Consider the following 21265-nt stretch of genomic DNA (forward strand, 5'->3'; position numbering starts at 1 on the left):
TATGTTTCAATTTCCTATAAAGAGACTTGGGAAAAGGAATCTGGAGGTCAGTGAATTTTAAGTGGGGGAGGGTGGACAGACTTGTAGTTTCTCTTCTGTTATCCTGGGCACCCTTCTTCCACTTCAGTTCAGTTCAGTTCAGTTCAGTCACTCAGTCGTATCCGACTCTTTGCTACCCCAGGGACTGCAGCACTCCGGGCCTCCCTGTCCATCACCAACTCCTGGAAAGTGAAGTCGCTCAGTTGTGTCCGACTCTTTGCGACCCCATGGACTGTAGCCTACCAGGCTCCTCTGTCCATGGGATTTTCCAGGCAATAGTACTGGAATGGATTGCCATTTCCTTCTCCAGGGGATCTTCCCGACCCAGGAATCGAACCCAGGTCTCCCACATTGCAGGCAGACGCTTTACCGTCTGAGCCACCAGGGAAGGAGTTCACCAACTCCTGGAGTTTATTCAAACTCATGTCCATTGATTCAGTGATGCCATGCAACCACCTCATCCTCTCTTGTCCCCTTCTCCTCCCACCTTCAATCTTTCCCAGCATCAAGGTCTTTTCAAATGAGTTAGCTCTTTGCATCAGGTGGCCAAAGTATTGGAGTTTCAGTTTCAACATCAGTCCTTCCAATGAATATTCAGGACTGATTTCCTTTAAGATGGACTGGTTGGATCTCCTTGCAGTCCAAGGGACTCTCAAGAGTATTCTCCAACACCATAGTTCAGAAGCATCAATTCCTTGGTGTTCAGCTTTCTTTATAGTCCAACTCTCACATCCATACATGACTACTGGAAAAACCATAGCCTTGACTAGACAGACCTTTGTCTCTGCTTTTTAATATGCTGTCTAGGTTGGTCATAACTTTTCTCCCAAGGAATAAGCGTCTTTTAATTTCATGGCTACAGTCACTGTCTGCAGTGATTTTGGAGCCCAAAAAATTAAAGTCTGACACTGTTTCCACTGTTTCTCCATCTATTTCCCATGAAGTGATGGGACCAGATGCCATGATCTTCGTTTTCTGAATGTTGAGCTTTAAGCCAACTTTTTCACTCTCCTCTTTCACTTTCATCAAGAGGCTCTTTAGTTCTTCACTTTCTGCCATAAGGATGGTGTCATCTGCATATCTGAAGTTGGTGATATTTGTCCCAGCAATCTTGATTCCAGCTTGTGCTTCATCCAGCCCAGCGTTTCTCATGATGTACTCTGCATGTAAGTTAAATAAGCTCGGTGACAATATACAGCCTTGACATACTCTTTTTCTTATTTGGAACCAGTCTGTTGTTCCATGTCCAGTTCTAACTGTTGCTTCCTGACCTGCATACAGATTTCTCAAGAGGCAGGTCAGGTGGTCTGGTATTCCCACCTCTTTCAGAATTTTCCACAGTTTATTGTGATCCATGCAGTCAAAGGCTTTGGCACAGTCAATAAAACAGAAATAGATGTTTTTCTGAAATTCTCTTGCTTTTTTATGATCCAGTGGATGTTGACAATTTGATCTCTGGTTCCTCTGCCTTTTCTAAAACCACCTTGAACATCTGGAAGTTCACAGTTCACGTATTGCTGAAGCCTGGCTTGGAGAATTTTGAGCATTACTTTGCTAGTGTGTGAGATGAGTGCAATTGTGCAGTAGTTTGAGCATTCTTTGGCTTTGCCTTTCTTTGGGATTGGAATGAAAACTGACCTTTTCTAGTCCTGTGGCCACTGCTCAGTTTTCTAAATTTGCTGGCATATTGAGTGTAGCACTTTCACAGCATCATCTTTTAGGATTTGAAATAGCTCCACTGGAATTCCATCACCTCCACTAGCTTTGTTCATAGTGATGCTTCCTAAGGCCCACTTGACTTCACATCCCAGGATGTCTGGCTCTAGGTGAGTTTCTGCTTGAACATAAGAAGGGCTATCTTGTTTCTTGAGGGAGTTTTATAATCTAGGCATAGGAACAAGGTACAGAATCTGATCCGACTACCCACCTGAAAATGAGAGGTTCATACATCATATATGTGCTAATACTGGCATGGCAAGATGTACACAGCCTCCCTCGCTCCTCTTTCGCATCTTTCAATGCCCACCCCTAATCCACGCTTCCTCTTCTCTCACCCTGCCTGGGCTGGACCGGGCTGGGGTGACTAGCGCCGTTCTCCAGGGCCCCTTCGAGGCCCTGCCAGCCTGATGGCCCCTCTCCCCTCAGATACACTCTCTGTGCTACAGCGACTGTACCTTCTCAGTCAGCAGTCCGACCAGGACTTTCGAGTACAACTTCTCGGCTTTGGAAAAGACCATCTCTCTGGCTGGAGGGCCAAGCTTCACTTCCAAAGGACTGAAATACTTCCACCACTTTACCCTCAGTCTCTGCGGAAATCAGGTAAGCTGTATAGGACGGACAGCGTGAGAACAGAAAGGGGGGCGCCAGCGAATCAGAGGCCAGAGGACATAGGAGGTTCAGATAGCAGCGGATGGGGCAGATTCAGAGATTTTCAAATGGTTATAATTCTTCCTGAGGACTTTCTCCTCTAAAATCAGATCATTTGGATTACAAACATTTAGGAAAATGAACATATTTGAAATCAGAGGAGGGGAATTAAAAAATAAATTAAATGAAATAATGTGTGGGGAATTCCCTGGCGGTCCAGTGGGTAAGGCTTGGTGTGTTTCCTGCTGGGGCCTGGGTTTGGTCCCTGGTCAGGGAACTAAGATCCCACAAGCCACACAGCACAGCCAAAATAAGTTAATTACTTAAATAAAGTAGAATAAGGTGTACATTAACTCCTCCCTGACCTTATTCCCTTATATAAAATGATATATAAAATATATACATAATGATATATAAAATATATATAAAATGACCTTTATTCCATTATATAAAATGATTATATAAAAACTATACTCATACATCAACTATACTTCAATTAAAAAAAAAACTATGCAGGAGAAAGATTTTTTTCCTTAAAAAAGCAGTCTTCAGAAATCATGACACCTGTCTTTTGTTTTCTAAAAGCTGGATAAAATAAACTACTCATAATTTCATCTACATGTATCTTTGCTGACACCACATGTTACCATTAGCATTTCAAGATGCCCCAAATATTCTGGATACAAATTTAAAAGGAGGAAATATTTGTAAAGGGTAATACTAACAAGCCATGTTCAGAGGTTGGAAAGTTAGTTTCAAATGTTGCAAAATAAACAGCATCTTGAACATTTAATCTGTGACTCTATGTAGAGGTAAGGCCTTTACACCACACAGCTTCTACCCATCTTCTGCAGCATGCAAAATAGCTGGTTTGTGTTTATAGAGAGAACATGCCAAGAAATAAACTATCTGTGAAAGATTAGAGACAAATGTCTCTGTCCTGTTTTTAAAAAGTCTGAAGAAGTTAAAAGAAAGGCTCTGAAGTGACAGTTAGTGATAACTTGGGAACTGGAGACTAATTAAAGCAAGCCCCATGTAGCAAAAGTTTCGTTGGGTGAGTTGGGAGAGAAAAGATGGAAATTTGGAGAGTCTGTGAGTTTTATTTTTCTTTGCTTATTCTTATATAATGTAAAGATACCTTTCTGTTCTCATGTTCCTTTTCTGATTCTTACAATCTTGAAAAGGAAGTAAGACACCAGATTTAGCAACTTGGGTCTATTTCTAATTAAATTTATCATTTTGAAAATCCTGCATTATAAATGCTTAGTCTGCTTCAATTTAAAATACTGAACAAGTGACCTTATATTAGCAAACAAATTATAATTCATCTATAAATTTAAAGGATTTTGAAGGAAAAATATCTCAATATTTCTTCTATTACAAACTCTCAAAGAAGGAGTCCAGTTCCCATTGTTTTCCTGAGTTCTACTCTATAGAGTTTGTGTTGTTACGGACTGGAGGAGAAGCAGTGTTTCTTCTGCTGATAAATATTTTTAAATAGAATAGGTTCCAATTGGTCCTAAGATGTTCTACCTCAAGGCAGGAAGAGGGCTGGTTATGGGGTTTGTTTTAACCCCCAGGACACTCTGGAAAGTCCTCCCAAGATAAGAAAAGAAAGTGTTAGTCACTCAGTCTTGTCTGACTCCTTGTGACCCCATGGACTGTAGCCCACCAAGCTCCTCTGTCCATGGAATTTTCCAGGCAACAATGCTGGAGTGGGTTGCCATTTCCTCTCCCAAGATAAGTATGGTAGAATCACAGCTCCATGGAAGACACGGAGAGTGAATGGGAAGGAGGCCAGATGCCCAAATCAATTTCATGAGATCAGTTACACATTTCAGGATCTGCCTAGACATCTGACTAGGATAAGGAAGGCCCTTAGCTGGTAGGCTGCTAGATTAGATCTGCCAATCAGCTTGCCACCATCCCAACACTGCTCATAAGGGGCTCCAGGTGATTCCAAGGAAATAAAAGACTGGGGATCTCTGGGCCAGAGTTCCAGAAACGAGGACACCCAGGCCTTATTCTTAGCTTTTTTTATCCTTTGAAGTCTGTCTTGTAATTAGCACGGGGATGAATCATTCCACTGCAGCGTGCTCTTAGAAGGCTAAAGTTTTAAACGTGGAGGAACTGCTCCCTGTTCCCTTTAGGGATTTCTTCTGTGACCACACATTCCCTCCCACTTCCTCCTGCACCCCCTGCCCAGGGTAAGAAAATGTCCGTGTGCACTGACAATGTCACCGACCTCCGGATCCCTGAGGGTGAGTCCGGTTTCTCCAAACCCATCACAGCCTACGTGTGCCAGGCGGTCATCATTCCCCCAGAGGTGACAGGCTACAAGGCCGGGGTGTCCTCGCAGCCTGTCAGCCTCGCAGACCGGCTTATCGGTGAGTACCTCAGTCTTTCTCACCTGTTTGAGTGTGTGTCTGTGTGAAGAATGAGTGAGGCTCCCAGACTCTAAGCTAAAAGGCCCCAAGTGAGGGGCCCAACCTCCTGACCTCTGTTTCCTATTCCATCCGGGGGTACCAAGGGCCCCTGGGGCCACTGATAAACCTTTGGTTTGCCCTCTCCTGAGCCACTCAGGGATGTGATGAGATGAAGGAAGGTGGGATGTGAACAGGTATTGGAAGAACTAAAGTGGTTGCCAGCTAAGTGCTACTAGTGAGAACTAATTAGGAGCTCTAATTTGGCAGGGGTGACAACAGATATGACTCTGGATGGCATCACCTCCCCAGCTGAACTTTTCCACCCGGAGTCCCTGGGAATACCGGACGTGATCTTCTTTTATAGGTGAAAATGAGAGGCCAGGCTAATGCAAGTGAAACCCAGGGCTTCTCCGCAATCTCTGTGGCGTCCCTCCCTCTTTAGCCACCTACTGCTTATCAAGCCAGAACAAGGTCTAGCAGACCCACCCAGCAGAGAGCTCTAAAGGCTGAGAGTTCCCCAGCCCAGCTACTTGGGTATTACTGGGGCAGGTGTGCCCCTGGTGGCAGTGAGGAATATTGGATGACCTGGGGTGGACAACCCCTCCCGTCTAAGGAGATTCCAATCTTAATGCACCTGCTAGCCTTTCCTAGTGCTTCCCCGGTGGCTCAGTGGCAAACAGTCCACCTGCAATGCAGGAGACAGAGAAGACAACAGGTCTGATCCCGGGGTGGGGAAGATGCCCTGGAGGAGGGCATGGCAACCCACTCCAGTCTTCTTGCCTGGGAAATCCCATGGACAGAGGAGCCTGATGGGCAATAGTCCATGAGGTCGCTAAAGAGTCAGACATGACTGAGCAACTGAGCACAGCACGGCCTTTCCTAGACCAGTGCATTTCCCCTTGACCAGATCTACCTGACCCCCACTATCTCCTATGTGTCAGACCAGACTTCCCCAGCCAGGCATCTGCTCCATGCTAACTTCACTTAGCAGCTCTCCGACGGCACCAGTGAGTGACTCTTTCCCCCATGGGGGCTGTTTGCTCTGCAGGTCCAATGATGTGACCCAGTCTTGCAGCTCTGGGAGGTCAACCACCATCCGAGTCAGATGCAGCCCCCTCAAGCCTGCTCCTGGAAGTCTGTCACTGCCAAGGTAAAGGGATGTGACATAGCCTCCCTTCCTTGGCATCACTCCATCCCAAGGACCAAACAGAGATTACCGAAGACGAGCAAAAGAGAAAATCGTCTGCGCTCCATTAATGGGCTCTTGGGGACACAGTCGTGGTTCCAAACACTCGATCTTTAGATGTCAAGGATGGAGCAGAAGAGTAGAAGCTATCCTCACTCTCTAGAGTGTGTGGGCAGCTGTGCAGCAGAGTGACTAACAGCTAGGGCTGAGGGCCAGATTCAATTCCCCTTCTATACTTGCCAGCTCTGTTATGGATATAGTTCTTATCTTCTCTAGGCCTCTTCTTTATTTGCAAAATGAGGATGACAATAAATTCCTTCAGGGGGTTGTTATGAGGATTAAATGAGGTAATGAGACTGGAGATAATGAGATAATGTGCTTAGTTGCTCAGTCACTCTTTGTGACCCCATGGACTGTAGCCCACCAGGCTCTTCTGTCCATGGGGACTCTCCAGGCAAGAATACTTGAGTGGGTTGGCATACCCTCCTCCAAAGGATCTTCCCAACCCAGGGATGGACCCCGGCAGGGTCTCGCACACTGCAGGCGGGTGCTTTACCATCTGAGCCACCAGGGAAGCTCAATGAGATAATCAGTTCAGTTCAGTTCAGTCATTCAGTCGTGTCCGACTCTTTGCGACCCCATGAATTGCAGCACGCCAAGCCTCCCTGTCCATCACCAGCTCCCAGAGTTCACTCAAACTCATGTCCATCGAGTCAGTGATGCCATCCAGCCATCTCATCCTCTTGTCCCCTTTTCCTCCTGCCCCCAATCCCTCCCAGCATCAGAGTCTTTTCCAATGAGTCAGCTCTTCGCATGAGGTGGCCAAGGTATTGGAGTTTCAGCCTCAGCATCAGTCCTTCCAAAGAACACCCAGGACTGACCTCCTTTAGAATGGACTGGTTGGATCTCCTTGCAGTCCAAGGGACTCTCAAGAGTCTTCTCCAACACCACAGTTCAAAAGCATCAGTTCTTCAGCGCTCAGCTTTCTTCACAGTCCAACTCTCACATCCATACGTCCATACCACTGGAAAAACCATAGCCTTGACTAGACAGACCTTTGTTGGAAAAGTAATGTCTCTGCTTTTGAATAGCTATCTAGGTTGGTCATAACTTTTCTCCCAAGGAATAAGCGTCTTTTAATTTCATGGCTGCAATCACCATCTGAAGTGATTTTGGAGCCCCCAAAAATAAAGTCTGACACTGTTTCCACTGTTTCCCCATCTATTTCCCATGAAGTGATGGGACCAGATGCCATGATCTTCGTTTTCTGAATGTTGAGCTTTAAGCCAACTTTTTCACTCTCTTCTTTCACTTTCATCAAGAGGCTTTTTAGTTCCTCTTCACTTTCTGCCATAAGGGTGGTGTCATCTGCATATCTGAGGTTAGTGATATTTCTCCCAGCAATCTTGATTCCAGCTTGTGCTTTTTCCAGCCCAACATTTCTCATGATGTACTCTGCATGTAAGTTAAATAAGCAGGTGAGAATATACAGCCTTGACGTCCTCCTTTTCCTATTTGGAACCAGTCTGTTGTTCCATGTCCAGTTCTAACTGTTGCTTCCTGACCTGCATACAGATTTCTCAAGAGGCAGGTCAGGTGGTCTGGTATTCCCATCTCTTTCAGAATTTTCCACAGTTTCTTGTGATCCACACAGTCAAAGGCTTTGGCATAGTCAATAAAGCAGAAATAGATGTTTTTCTGGAACTCTCTTGCTTTTTCCATGATCCAGCGGATGTTGGCAATTTGATCTCTGGTTCCTCTGCCTTTTCTAAAACCACCTTGAACATCTGGAAGTTCAAGGTTCATGTATTGCTGAAGCCTAGCTTGGAGAATTTTGAGCATGACTTTACTAGCATGTGAGATGAGTGCAATTGTGCAGTAGTTTGAGCATTCTTTGGCTTTGCCTATCTTTGGGATTGGAATGAAAACTGACCTTTTCTAGTCCTGTGGCCACTGCTGAGTTTTCCAAATTTGCTGGCATATTGAGTGCAGCACTTTCACAGCATCATCTTTCAGGATTTGAAATAGCTCAATGGCATTCCATCACCTCCACTAGCTTTGTTCATAGTGATGCTTTCTAAGGCCCACTTGACTTCACAGTCCAGGATGTCTGGCTCTAGGTGAGTGATCACACCATCGTGATTATCTGGGTCGTGAAGATCTTTTTTGTGCAGTTCTTCTATGTATTCTTCTTGCCACCTCTTCTTAATATCTTCTGCTTCTATTAGGTCCATATCATTTCTGTCCTTTATCAAGCCCATCTTTGCATGAAATGTTCCCTTGGTATCTCTAATTTTCTTGAAGAGATCTCTAGTCTTTCCCATTCTGTTTTCCTCTATTTCTTTGCATTGATTGCTGAGGAAGGCTTTCTTATCTCTCCTTGCTATTCTTTGGAATTCTGCATTCAGATGCTTGTATCTTTCCTTTTCTCCTTTGCTATCCGCCTCTCTTCTTTTCATAGCTACTTATAAGGCCTCCCCAGACAGCCATTTTGCTTTTTTGCATTTCTTTTTCTTGGGGTTGGTCTTGATCCCTGTCTCCTGTACAATGTCACGAACCTCTGTCCATAGTTCATCAGACACCCTATCTATCAGATCTAGTCCCTTAAATCTATTTCTCACTTCCACTGTATAATCATATGGAATTTGATTTAGGTCATACCTGAATGGTCTAGTGGTTTTCCCTACTTTCTTCAATGAGATAAGAGATCCTTCTTATTATCAAATTAGTAAAGTTTAGGGAATCCTAAGAATCTACAGCTGAAAGACCCAATTTTGAATTCAAGGACTCTTGAACTAATTTGATTACAGGAAGCCCCAGGCTTCCCTGGTGGCTCAGTGGTAAAGAATCTGCCTGCCCATGAAGGAGATGAGGGTTCGATCCTCCAGGAAGATCCCCTGGAGAAGGAAATGGCAACACACTGCAGTACTCTTGCCTGGGATACCCTATGGAGAGAGGAGACTAGTGGGCCACAGTTCATGGGGTTGTGATAGAATCAGACATGACTTATCAACTAAACAACAACAACCACCTTCCCCCCTACCTTCCTCTTTTCACTTAACACTCACATCTTGAGGGTACCCATGTCTTAAGGAAGACGGTTTGGAAAATGCTGCACTAGGCAATGCTGATCAGGGAGATGGGGAGCCAAGGGGCACACTGTGACCCAGCAGTGGTGTTAAAATGTATGGTCACTACTCTTGTTGCAAACATTACAGTAAAGTACATTGCAGGCAGCAGTGACCTGAAGTTCATTCCCAAACATTGGCCCCCACACTCAACCCTCCACAGGAAGCTCTACACACTGCTGTATTTAAAATGGATAAACAACAAGGTCCTACTGCACAGCACAGGGAACTCTGCTCAATGTTATGCGGCAGCCTGGATGGAGTTTGGGGGAGAATGGATACATGTACATGTATGGCTGAGTCCCTTCACTGTTCACCGGAAACTCTCACAACATTGTTTGTTAATCAGCTATACCCCAATAGAAAATAAAAACTTTAAAATGAAAGAAAAAAGTGACTTTTGCAAAATGTCCCATGTCCATGGGGAGAACAGGAGTTTCTGAGGGGTTAGTTGGGCAGCTGTGCTAGAGCTCAGACAGCTTACATGGGTTCTCATCTGATGTCGGGAGAAACATACGGGCAGAGGGTGGGGGCCCCGATGAAGGCCCTGGAAAGGCCTCTTATCATCAGGGAAATCAGAGAGCAAAACGAAGGCGAAGAACTAGTTGGAAGGGTCACGATGGAACTGGCAGTCTGACAAGGAGAAGACGGATCAGGCAATTTATGACATGATAGGACTCCAGCCACATCTTCCTGTTGTTAGACTGTTGGTCCAGCGCACGCTCAAGTCTCCTTTCTGCTCTGTTAGCAAGTGCTCCGATGGGACCTGTGATGGCTGTAACTTCCACTTCCTGTGGGAGAGCGTGGCTGCTTGCCCCCTCTGCTCAACTGCCGACTACCATGCTATCGTCAGCAGCTGCGTGGCTGGCATCCAGGTAGGCGTCTCTGCTTGGGGACTTCCCAGGAGACAGGTGAGTGTGATATCTGAGTTCCTTGTTTTTCCTCCCCAACAGAAGACTACTTACGTGTGGCGAGAACCAAAGCTGTGCTCCGGTGGCATCTCCCTGCCTGAGCAGAGAGTCACCATCTGCAAAACGATAGACTTCTGGCTGAAAGTGGGCATCTCCGCAGGCACCTGCACCGCCATCCTGCTCACCGTCTTGACCTGTTACTTTTGGAAAAAGAATCAAAAGTACGTGATGGGTTTGGGGATGGCTAAGGCTGGATTGTTGAGCTGGGAGGAGAGTATCTGAGAGTATAAATTCACAGGGCTGCTCTTTGGTCCCTGGTAGCTCAGAGGTTAAAGCATCTGCCTGCAATGCAGGAGACCCGGGTTCGATCCCTGGGTCGGGAAGATCCCTTGGAGAAGGAAATGGCAACCCACTCCAGTATTCTTGCCTGGAGAATCCCATGAACGGAGAAGCCTAGTAGGTTACAGTCCACGGGGTCGCAAAGAGTTGGACACGACTGAGCAACTTCACCTCACCTTACAGTCCCTGTGACTCTGGCCAGAGGCTTGTTGAGCCACTCATCCAGTATATACCTTGGTTATGCTGACTCCTCAGGGCTTCCGCAGTGGCTCAGCAGTAAAGAATCTGCCTGCTATGCAGGAGACATGGGTTCAGATCCTCCAGGAAGATCCCCTGGAGGAGGGCATGGCAACCCACTCCAGGATTCTTGCCTGGAGAATCCCATGGACAAGGGAGCCTGGCGGTCTACAGTCCATGGGGTCACAAAGAGTCAGACACAACTGAAGTGACTCAGCGCACACGTGTGCATCTTAACTCCTAAACAGGGATGGTACCACATGGCAGTCTATGAAAAGCTGTTAAATCTCAAAAGAAATGCAAAGGAAATTCTTAATTTGCTATTATTAATGATAAAAATGGTTTTACAGTTTCATGGTTTCTGTTCAACTTTGAAATCATAGAAACACCTAGACTTAAGGGAAAAGATCCCCGACTTGGGAATCAGATTCCCTAGCCAAATCCCCAGCCTAACACCATTTTGCTATGTTTCAGTTCCATCACCCATGGCAAGGAAATATCTCTTTTTAGCCCAACCTTTCTCCTTTTCCTTTTATTACAGTTTGGTGTCTTGTCTTCCCCATTCCCTTGTTTCATAGGCTAGAGTACAAGTACTCCAAGCTGGTGATGAATGCTACCCTCAAGGACTGTGACCTGCCAGCCGCTGATAGCTGTGCCATCATGGAAGGCGAGGATGTGGAGGATGACCTCATCTTTACCAGCAAAAAGTCACTCTTTGGGAAGATCAAATCATTTACCTCCAAGGTAGGGAGGGTGGCCAGTGCACTGAGGTCACCCTGGAGGCCAGGAGAAGACATCAGTCCTAGGACACTGAGACCCCCGACTGTTTAGGGACCACTGTTCTGCTCCCTACCCTCCATACTCTTCTATCCTCCCGCCTTGAGAATCCTGGCTTCTGTCTTCTGTATTTTCACACAAATACTTTTTTCCCCTGAGGCCCAGGACTGCTCTGCACAAGGCTCCTTCTCTGCCAACATGCACTCCAGTGGATGGGCTGTTTGGGCCTTTTAACTTCCAGAAGGAGGACTGAACCACCCATGTGGTTCAGAATCACCCTCCATCCCCCCAAAACCAAAACAAAACAATAAACCAAAAACCTTTTTGTATTTTGGAGGGAGGGGAAGGGATGACCTCTAGGGTCAACTTCTGGTAGAAGTGAGGCTCTCCTTTGGCCAGTGGAGGGTCCTGTCCCCTGGGTGTCAGGCCCCTGTCCTTTGGAGGCTGAGTTACAGCTTCATCTAAGTTGGTCACTCTTGAACAGTTCTGAACTGGGAGAGCTGACTCTGTATGTGTGGCTGAATGAGTCTGAAGCTCATAAACCTAAGACAGACCACACTGTTGCTGGGCCTGGGGCAAGCAGAGAGCATTCGAGTAATTCCTCCAGGGTCATCGCCCTCTGCAGCCCCACTCTGCCAGCACCCACAGTTCACTGCTGCCCTGACCAATTTATCCAACCTGGGTGGAGAAGGTGGCAACAGAAAAGGAAAGGAAGGTGGGTAGGTGTTTACTTGGCCGAATCTCATTCCCTTTGTGCTGACCTTCCAGGGTAACTCCCTTGGCCTCCTTAGACCTTGAATGCTTTTTGTTTAACCAATGGGAGAATAGTTTACCCTGGGATGCTTAGGTCTTTCTGGAACTTCTAGAATTCAACAAAGATGCAAAACAAGGGGTTTAAAGATATTTCTCATCCTCTGACTGACTGAAGGGAGCAAGAAGAATAGAGGCTATCTTATGTTCCTGTTTCCACGAAGCCACTGAAGGCAGGAATTTCAGGAGGGTTCTTTCTGTTGCCTCTTTTCCATTTCTCTCCTTTGTTCCCCAAACTTGCCCATGTGCAGCAGCCAGCTCCTGTCACCATCTCTCTTTCAGAGGACTCCTGATGGGTTTGACTCGGTGCCGCTGAAGACATCCTCAGGAGGCCCAGACATGGACCTGTGAGGGACACTGCCCTGCCTCACCTGCCTCCTCACCTGGGCACGTCACCTTGCAAGCCTGTGGCAACGTGGGTGCCACCCTCCTGCAGCACCCACTGCTGGAAATCTCTTCGTCGTGGCCTTATCAGAAGAAGTTTGAATTCCAGATCTTTGTTTTCTTTTTATAGAGTATCCAAACCTTCCTTTCTGCTTGCCTCAAACCTGCCAAATATACCCACACCTTGTTTATATATTACTCCCTTGCTTGCATCTTGTTTCCCAAAATGGACCAGCCGCCAGAGCCATAGCTTCATCTGCTCATATTTCTTATTGCTCTGGGACAAAAGTATTCCTCTCTTTTTAAGTATAGAAATGGCTCCTGCTGTCCTCTTATTTCAGGGCAGAAGCAGCCAGGAGTTTCTCCTGATCATTGCCCTCAGCTCATGATCTCTTTGGGAGAGAGGCTGGGTGAGGAGGGTATTGGCATCCCCTGATGGACCATCCATCTTCCTGGTTGCCTGGATTCATCTCTCCTGGATAACTGGCTCCAACTGGTATAATGGACAGGCTGGGGGCCAGATGAGTAAGCCCTGGGTAAGAAAAGGCCTGATAAGCACAAAGAGGCAATAAACGAAGGTTTTATTTTGTTTTAAAAACTTCATTCCCTTTTCTTGAGTAAGCTCTAACTGTTCTCACTGGAGCCAAAGGAAAAAGTTTGTCGAGAAAATGCCCAAAGCCCTGATGGATCTCTTCTCCCCCTAGAATCGCCTTTTGGTTTTTCGTATTTTAAATCTCCCACCGTGTCCCTATGACACTAAAGGGAACCAGGTAAGCCCCAACCTCAGATGTTCTAGCTTTATTCTCTATTTGCTTTTACCCCAAAATGACAACATTGCCAGTGGGGAAAATTCCTCATCCTTGAGCACCCCATACCTAAAGGCTTGGACCATATAAGGGAACACGCATATTATATTTTGGAAGAACACAAGCAGGTCAAGGTTTTAATGGGGCCACACTGGAAAACCAGCCCACAATGGGCTGGACCTGGGGCGGCCATGGTGCCTGCTTCTAAGCTTAGTTCATCTGCTCGGCCACAGAACAAACAACCTGTAGGCTGGCCAAGAAGGCATGGACTTCTAGCCCATGCCCCAGCAGTAAGTAAATCCAGATCAGTTTTCAGGGAGGAAACGCTGGGGGAGTTAGACAAGGTGTTCGCCAAACTGGGAACCCTCGCACTCTCAAGCCCCTGTCTTTCCTGCTTGTGTTCTCCTTTGCTTTGTGTGCTAAAAAATGAAAATGACTTCTGGCCCCACCTTCTGCTAGCACCGTTCTTGCAGGTGAGTAAAGTGAATGGCCTCTTTGCCCCTTTTCTCGACTCTCACAACAAGTGTAAGTGATGGACTTTAACTAGAATGGTAAAACCAGAGCAAGAGTTTCAGTCCTCTTTTTCTTTCGACCAATGGCCATTCTCCTCCCCTCACTATTTGGCTAGAATGACGTCCTGGTTCAAGGGCCCAGTTGCCCATGGTTTGTGCCTGTCTTCAAATGGCCATTTGGTGACCAGCTTGGAGATGACACTTGTAAATGGTTTGTCTGCTGCGCAATGACCCGCCCCTGCTGCCCTGGCAATGGTCTTATAGAAGGGTCTGTGAGAACTGGAACCCTGCTGTGACTTCTGGCCAGAAACAGCATCACTGAATGCAGGCAGTCCCTTTGATTCAATAAATCTAGAAGCTTTTCTTTGGTATCTAATTTCTTCCTCCTCCTGTGGGACTCAGGCTCTCAGAACCTGTGGCCACGGTGGAATTTCTCTCAGTGGAGGCAGAGAGTCAGCTTCTGCGTGCCAGCCTAAAGTTTTCCAGAGTCTCAGCAATGCCCCAGGAATCTGCTTTTCCACCAAATAACTTTATTTTGTGACAAAGGCCACAGAAGGTACACAGACTGTGCTAGAATCAATCAGAAAAAAATACCTACCCCATTGATTTCCTTATTCTGACATCTTGAAACCGAGTGATCCTAGAGCAACCTCAAACTCCACTGGCTTAATCATAATACTTCAAAAATCTCCTTTCTATATCCCTTAGTGTACCTATTTCTGCAAATATTCCCTGCATCCTGCCAGGAACTCCTGAGATATGCTATAATGGTCATCTGTTGCTCCCTTAGCAACTTAGAAATGATAGATATTTTTTAATAGCTCTATTGAGGTATAATTCAAATTCCATGCAATTCACTCATTTAAAACATACAATTCAACAGATTTTAGTATACTCACAGAATTGTACACCTATTACCATAGTCAAATTTAGAACACACACATGTTATTTTACACAGGAAAAATCTTTAGTAAACTAAGACTATAGTGTTTTGCACAAGCTTTTAGGGGAGGGAGAGTGGGCTCAGGAGATAAAATAATAAATTCCATTTAGTTACCTAGAGTCCAAGAATACACATGTAACTCTTATCATGTAGATGTCACTTGTATTTGGCTGAGAGTACAAATGAAGACTGGTGTATTAAAGGACCAGGGGATTTCTTATGCCAACAAAACTTTTTTTTTTTTTTGGTCTCACTCTACGTTGAAGACAACACAGACTATATTTATACAACAGAGACTTTGTAATGGATTTTTCAACTTTGTGAAACCAAATTTTTATCTCATCAAGAATGATCGGATCTCCTTTTTACTCTGTATTCCAAAAGTTTGTAGTTTGTTAGAGGATGGGTATTGCGCGTCACACTTTTTTTGTGAAATAAAAATATACCTTTCAGTTGTTTTTCTTAAACAGGTTTGATGGCTGGATGAGTGAGTGAGAAATGGTAAATGCCCTTAAAACTTAAGCTGAAGAGGAGGACTCTGGAACCCTAGAGTGACAGAGATGAGAGCGCACTTGGGAGCAAGAGGGACCTCTGCTACAAGCACCTCACCACCTGCTGAGCAATCAGCCACCCATCAAAGCCTCAGTTTCCACAACAATAAAACACACCTGAGGATGCCTTACCTCCCAAGACTGGGTGAGGATCGAAAAGAGAGCACATGGAATGCTGAGCGTGTCAGTTCCATTCCCCTCCAGTTCAGTTTTCTCTTGGGTGGCACTGAGGCCAGCCACATAGCAATGTGCCTACAAAGACAGGTGAAATTAGCTTATTTGGGTATGATATTGATTATCATGGACTAGATGTGGATAAAATCCTAGAGGACATCAAGGACCCACCATTTCCCAGTGCAGCTGGATTTTCCTGCTTCTGTGCTTTCCTTTACTCCAGTTGAGGGCACTTAGTCCCTAGAAAGAATTCCCTCAGTTGGTTGGTTGTGACCCACATTTGTTTCAACTGGGTGGTACCTGGGTATTGTTATTGTTTAGTCACTAAGTCATGCCTGACTCTTTGTGACCCCATGGACTGCATAGCCCTACGGGCTCCTCTCTCCATGGGATTTTCCAGGCAAGAATACTGGAGTGGGTTGCCATTTCCTACTGCGGGGGATCTTCCTGACCCAGGGATCAGACCCTTGTCTCCGGCATTGCTGCTGCTGCTGCTGCTAAGTCGCTTCAGTTGTGTCCGACTCTGTGCGACCCCATAGACGGCAGCCCACCAGGCTCCCCTGTCCCTGGGATTCTCCAGGCAAGAACACTGGAGTGGGCTGCCATTTCCTTCTCCAGTGCGTGAAAGTGAAGTCGCTCAGTCGTGACCCCATGGACTACAGCCCACCAGGCTCCTCTGTCCATGGGATTTTCCAGGCAAGAGTACTGGAGTAGGGTGCCATTGCCTCCTCCGTCTGGCATTGCAGGTGGATTCTTTACCACTGAGCTACCAGGGAAACCTGGGTTATACAGGTGGCTAGCTAGTTAATTAAATTTTGCTACACCATGCAGCCTGTGGGATCTTAGTTCCCCAATCAGGGATCAGACCCAGGCCCTTGGCAGTGAGAGTAAGGAAGTCTTAATCACTGGACTGCCAGGGAATTCCCTAAATATTTAAATATTTTAAATGTTACCCCTGCTTATGGGCTAACATCTAAACTCTTAAATTGCATTCATTTTTGGCTGCACTGGGTCTTCACTGCTGCATGCAGGCCTCCTCTAGTTGCAGGGAGCAGGGACTACTCTCCAGCTGGCGAACTCAGGCTTCTTCCCGCAGTGGCTGCTTTGTTGCAGAGCACGGGGTCTAGGGCGCATGGGCTCGGCCGTCGTGGCTCACAGCCTTACTTGCTCTGCGGCATGTGGACTCTTCCTGGATTGAACCCATGTCCCCTCTGTTGGCAGGGAAATTCTTAACCACTGAATCACAAGGGAAGTCCAAAATCTAAACTAAGAAGGAAAATAGGAAAGGAAACGCGCATAAATTAGACATCTCTACGTATCAAGCGTGAACTAAGTTCTTTCATAACATTGCCCACCTGGTTCTCAGAACAGGCCTAGAGGCAGGTATTAGCCCCACTATAATGGGTGAGGAACAGATTTAGTAATATGGTATACATGGTCCCTAACTGTACACACTTATACTCTGTGTGTGCTTGTGCTAAGGCCCTTAAGTCGTGTCTGACTCTTTGTGACCCTATGGACTATAGCCTGCCAGGCTCCTCTGTCCATGGGATTCTCTAGGGAAGGATACTGGAGTGGGTTGACATCCCCTGCTCCAGGGTACCTTCCCGACCCGGGGATGGAACCAGCATCTCTTACATCTCCTGCACTGGCAGCGGGTTCTTTACCACTGGCACCGCCTATTCTACACCACACACTCTAACCACATTGAAATGTTCACTGTTCCTCAGTTACGAGCGCTGTCGTACCTCCCAGCCTTGACATATGCCGCTCTAACCACACTGCATTTTCCACTGCTCCTCAGTCATAAGCTCTGGCCTACTTGCCTGCCGTGACATATGCCTCTGCTTTTGCTTTCCTCTTCACCTGATAGACCTCCATCCAGTTTTCAAAGTAACTCCACTGTGAAACCCTCCCTGACTCACCCACTGGGATGCAATAGTGAATAAATAATTACACGGGAGTGCTGCAGTTCACTGACATGAATTCAGCCATATACTGTACTGGGTCCCAGGGTATCAAATAAGCAGTAACATGACCAAGCTTGAAACTGGGACTGGAGGAGTGGAAGGGGTGAATGTGTGACGTGAAACACATTGTCCAGTAACCAGGCAAGAAGATACTAAGGACTTGGTCTAATACTTAAAGAAGACATTTAACTAAGAACCACAGAGCCTCAATGGGTATTGGAGAAACAGAGAAATTGAGGCTTTCTCAATTTGATATGGGGGCTTCCCAGGTGGTGCAGTGATAAAGAATCTGCCTGCAAATGAAAGAGACACAAGAGATGTGGGTTTGATCCCTGGGTCGGGAAGATTCCCCTGGAGGAGGAAATGGCAACCGTCTCCAGTATTGTTGCCTGGAAAATCCCATGATAGAGGAGCCCGGCAGGCTACAGTCCACGGGGTCGCAAGGAGTCAGACATGACTGAGCGACTGAGCACAGGGATGATACACAGTGACGGGAGAACTGACACCTCGCTCCAGTTTGAAGAAGGGAGAGGCAGGGTCAAAGTTCCCTGTGTCCAGGCAGCCCTCCCTGACCATTTTTAAATGGTTCCTCCTTGTTGCACAAGTACAGCAACAGCAACTTCCTGTTCAGTTCAGTGGAAAATTCTGAAAGAGTGCAATACCAGACCACGTGACCAGCCTCTTGAGAAACCTATATGCAGGTCAGGAAACAACAGTTAGAACTGGACATGGAACAATAGACTGATTCCAAATAAGAAAAGGAGTACGTCAAGGCTGTATCTTGTCACCCTGCTTATTTAACTTATATACAGAGTACATCATGAGAAACGCTGGGCTGGAAGAAGCACAAGCTGGAATCAAGACTGCTAGGAGAAATATCAATAACTTCCTGTTCAGTTCAGTTTAGTTCAGTTCAGTCGCTCAGTCATGTCCAACTCTTGGCGATCCCATGAATAGCAGCACGCCAGGCCTCCCTGTCCATCAACAACTCCCAGAGTTCACTCAAACTCATGTCCATCGAGTCAGTGATGCCATCCAGCCATCTCATCCTCTGTCATCCCCTTCTCCTCCTGCCCCCAATCCCTCCCAGCATCAAAGTCTTTTCCATGCGTCAACTCTTCGCATGAGGTGGCCAAAGTACTGGAGTTTCAGCTTTAGCATCATTCCTTCCAAAGAAATCCCAGGGCTGATCTCTTTTAGAATGGACTGGTTGGATCTCCTTGCAGTCCAAGGGACTCTCAAGAGTCTTCTCCAACACCACAGTTCAAAAGCATCAATTCTTCAGCACTCAGCCTTCTTCACAGTCCAACTCTCACATCCATACATGACTACTAGAAAAACCATAGCCTTGACTAGACGGACCTTAGCCAGCAAAGTAACGTCTCTGCTTTTGAATATGCTATCTAGGTTGATCATAACTTTTCTTCCAAGGAGTAAGCGTCTTTTAATTTCATGGCTGCAGTCACCATCTGCAGTGATTTTAGAGCCCAAAACAATAAAGTCCAGCACTGTTTCCACTGTTTCCCCATCTACTTCCCATGATCTGATGGGACAGAATGCCATGATCTTCGTTTTCTGAATGCTGAGCTTTAAGCCAACTTTTTCACTCTCCTCTTTCACTTTCATCAAGAGGCGTTTTAGTTCCTCTTGACTTTCTGCCATAAGGGTGGTGTCATCTGCATCTCTGAGGTTACTGTGTGTCTAACAGGAGGCAGTGGGCAGTAGAACTGGAGGTGGTGCTGTCAGTTCCTGCTGAAGCAATATGATCACGGTTTCTGGAAAATGAGAGCCTAGAAGGTGCGGAACCAATCTGAGGGGAAAGGTGAGAGTAGCAGAGAAAGATCCAGGAGGAAGGAGGAATTAGCCAGTTTGGAGAACAGGAGCTGGAAATGAGAGTTCAAGGCAGAAGGAACTTGTACAAAAGTTCAAGGCCAGGAAGGGGAGCCACAAAGAGCTCAGGATGCAGAGCTTAAGGGGGAAATGCCAAGAGAGAAAGAGGGACCATACTGGAGAAGTTGGTAGGGGGCAGATCATGAAAGGCTTCGCAAGCTCTGTTTGAACATCTCCTGAGGCCAACAGGTAGGCACTGAAGGCTTCTTTCCAGCAGAGGAGTGAGAGGACAGGCCTTGCTTATCAAATCCTCAGCTCTACTTCAAACCCAAAAGAGCAACAGAAGAGCAACGAGCTGCTAAGGCAAGGCCCAGGAGAGCCCTCCCACATTAGCCAGCTCTGAACCGGTGAAAACCATGGATGGCATCTCCGCCTGGGTGCCCACCCTCTTTTCCAGCTCCCTCCCTGCAGGTACTTGTTCCCCCTGGACTGCCCACAAGCTGCCCAGGACCCCCATGGTACTACCTCACCTAGGATTCTGTTTCCTGAACTTGTAACAAGCTTCTAGCCCCTCACTCTACTCCCTACAACTCATTCACTCAACAGGGATTTAGTAAGTACCCACCAGTGTAAGGTGTGGTGCTTCCCAGGTGGCGCTAGTTGTAAAGAATCCATCTGCCAATGCAGGAAACTGGATCCCTGGGTTGGGAAGATCCCCTGAAGGAGGGCACGGCAACCAATTCCACTATTCTTGCCTGAAGAATCCCCATGAACAGAGCAGCCTGGTGGGCTATAGTCCATGGGGTCACAAAGAGTCAGACACAACTGAAGTGACTGAGCATTTGAGTGTAAGGTGCTGTGCTAGGTCCTGTGGAGATAAAGAAGCAAATATCCAATGGTTTCTGCCCTATAAGATAGTGTCACTTTTTTTTTTTTAGCCAGATTTCTCAAGGCCCTGTTTGCTGCTAAGGAATGCTAACAAAGGGACAAGCCCAAACATTGGACTATCTTAGATACTTATCAGACAGGCTTCTCTAGTAGCTCAGATGGTAAAGCATCTGCCTGCAATGCACGAGACCCGTGTTTGATACCTGGGTCGGGAAGATCTCCTGGAGAAGGAAATGGCAACCCACTCCAGTATTCTTGCCTGGAGAATTCCATGGACAGAGGAGCCTGGCAGGCTATAGTCCATGGGGTTGCAAAGAGTTGGACACGACTGCAAGATATTTACCACACAAGCAAGATACTTACCAGTAATCAGGCTTTGTTTCCATTACTTAACTTCCCTGGGCCTCAGTTTCTTCATACAAAAAGTAAAGGAGTAGGGCTATTTTCCAGAAGGGGTTCCTTGAATTCTGGAGTCCTCAGATGCAGCACCCAAGAACTATTCTCAGTATTATGGTCTAATAGAAATCAGTCCATTTGAAAGTGGTACGGCTTCACACCATCACTCTGTAACAAAAGTATTTATGTTGATCTTTGTTAGCTTCTGACAGAAACTATTCAGTGTAATAACAGAGGTATTTCCTGCTGCTAAGAAAATGCTAATTGGCAGCCATACATGGCTGATTATCAAGGGAAAATGAATCATTTTTTAAAAATCATGTTAGACAAAAATATTTGAAAACATGGAGGAGAAGGGGATGAAAAGATTACAATTAGGCTAGTAAATCAGTGAAAGTGAAAGTGAAGTCGCTCTGTCGTGTCCGACTGTTTGTGACCCTGTGGACTGTAGCCCACCAATCACCTCTGTCCACGGGATTCTCCAGGCAAGAATACTGGAGTGGGTTGTCATTTCCTTCTCCAGGGTATCTTCCCGACCCAGGGATCGAACCCGCATCTCCTGCATTGCAGGAAGATGCTTTACTATCTGAG

General features: G+C 46.3%; 1 protein-coding gene across 1 annotated transcript in view; it reads left to right on the forward strand.

The window, feature by feature from the left end:
* The window catches only part of ELAPOR1 (endosome-lysosome associated apoptosis and autophagy regulator 1), a 77599-nt gene extending 62267 nt beyond the window's left edge, over positions 1-15332 (forward strand). The window contains exons 15-22 of the mRNA XM_069599236.1: positions 2185-2358; positions 4613-4793; positions 5100-5196; positions 5881-5982; positions 9895-10021; positions 10100-10278; positions 11212-11377; positions 12503-15332. Coding sequence (XP_069455337.1) covers positions 2185-2358; positions 4613-4793; positions 5100-5196; positions 5881-5982; positions 9895-10021; positions 10100-10278; positions 11212-11377; positions 12503-12571 — 1095 coding nt within the window. The 3' untranslated portion in view covers positions 12572-15332. The remainder of the gene's footprint in view (positions 1-2184; positions 2359-4612; positions 4794-5099; positions 5197-5880; positions 5983-9894; positions 10022-10099; positions 10279-11211; positions 11378-12502) is intronic.
* Positions 15333-21265: the final 5933 nt, after the last annotated feature.

This window comes from Ovis canadensis, chromosome 1, assembly GCF_042477335.2.
Source record: "Ovis canadensis isolate MfBH-ARS-UI-01 breed Bighorn chromosome 1, ARS-UI_OviCan_v2, whole genome shotgun sequence".
NCBI classification, from domain to species: domain Eukaryota; kingdom Metazoa; phylum Chordata; class Mammalia; order Artiodactyla; family Bovidae; genus Ovis; species Ovis canadensis.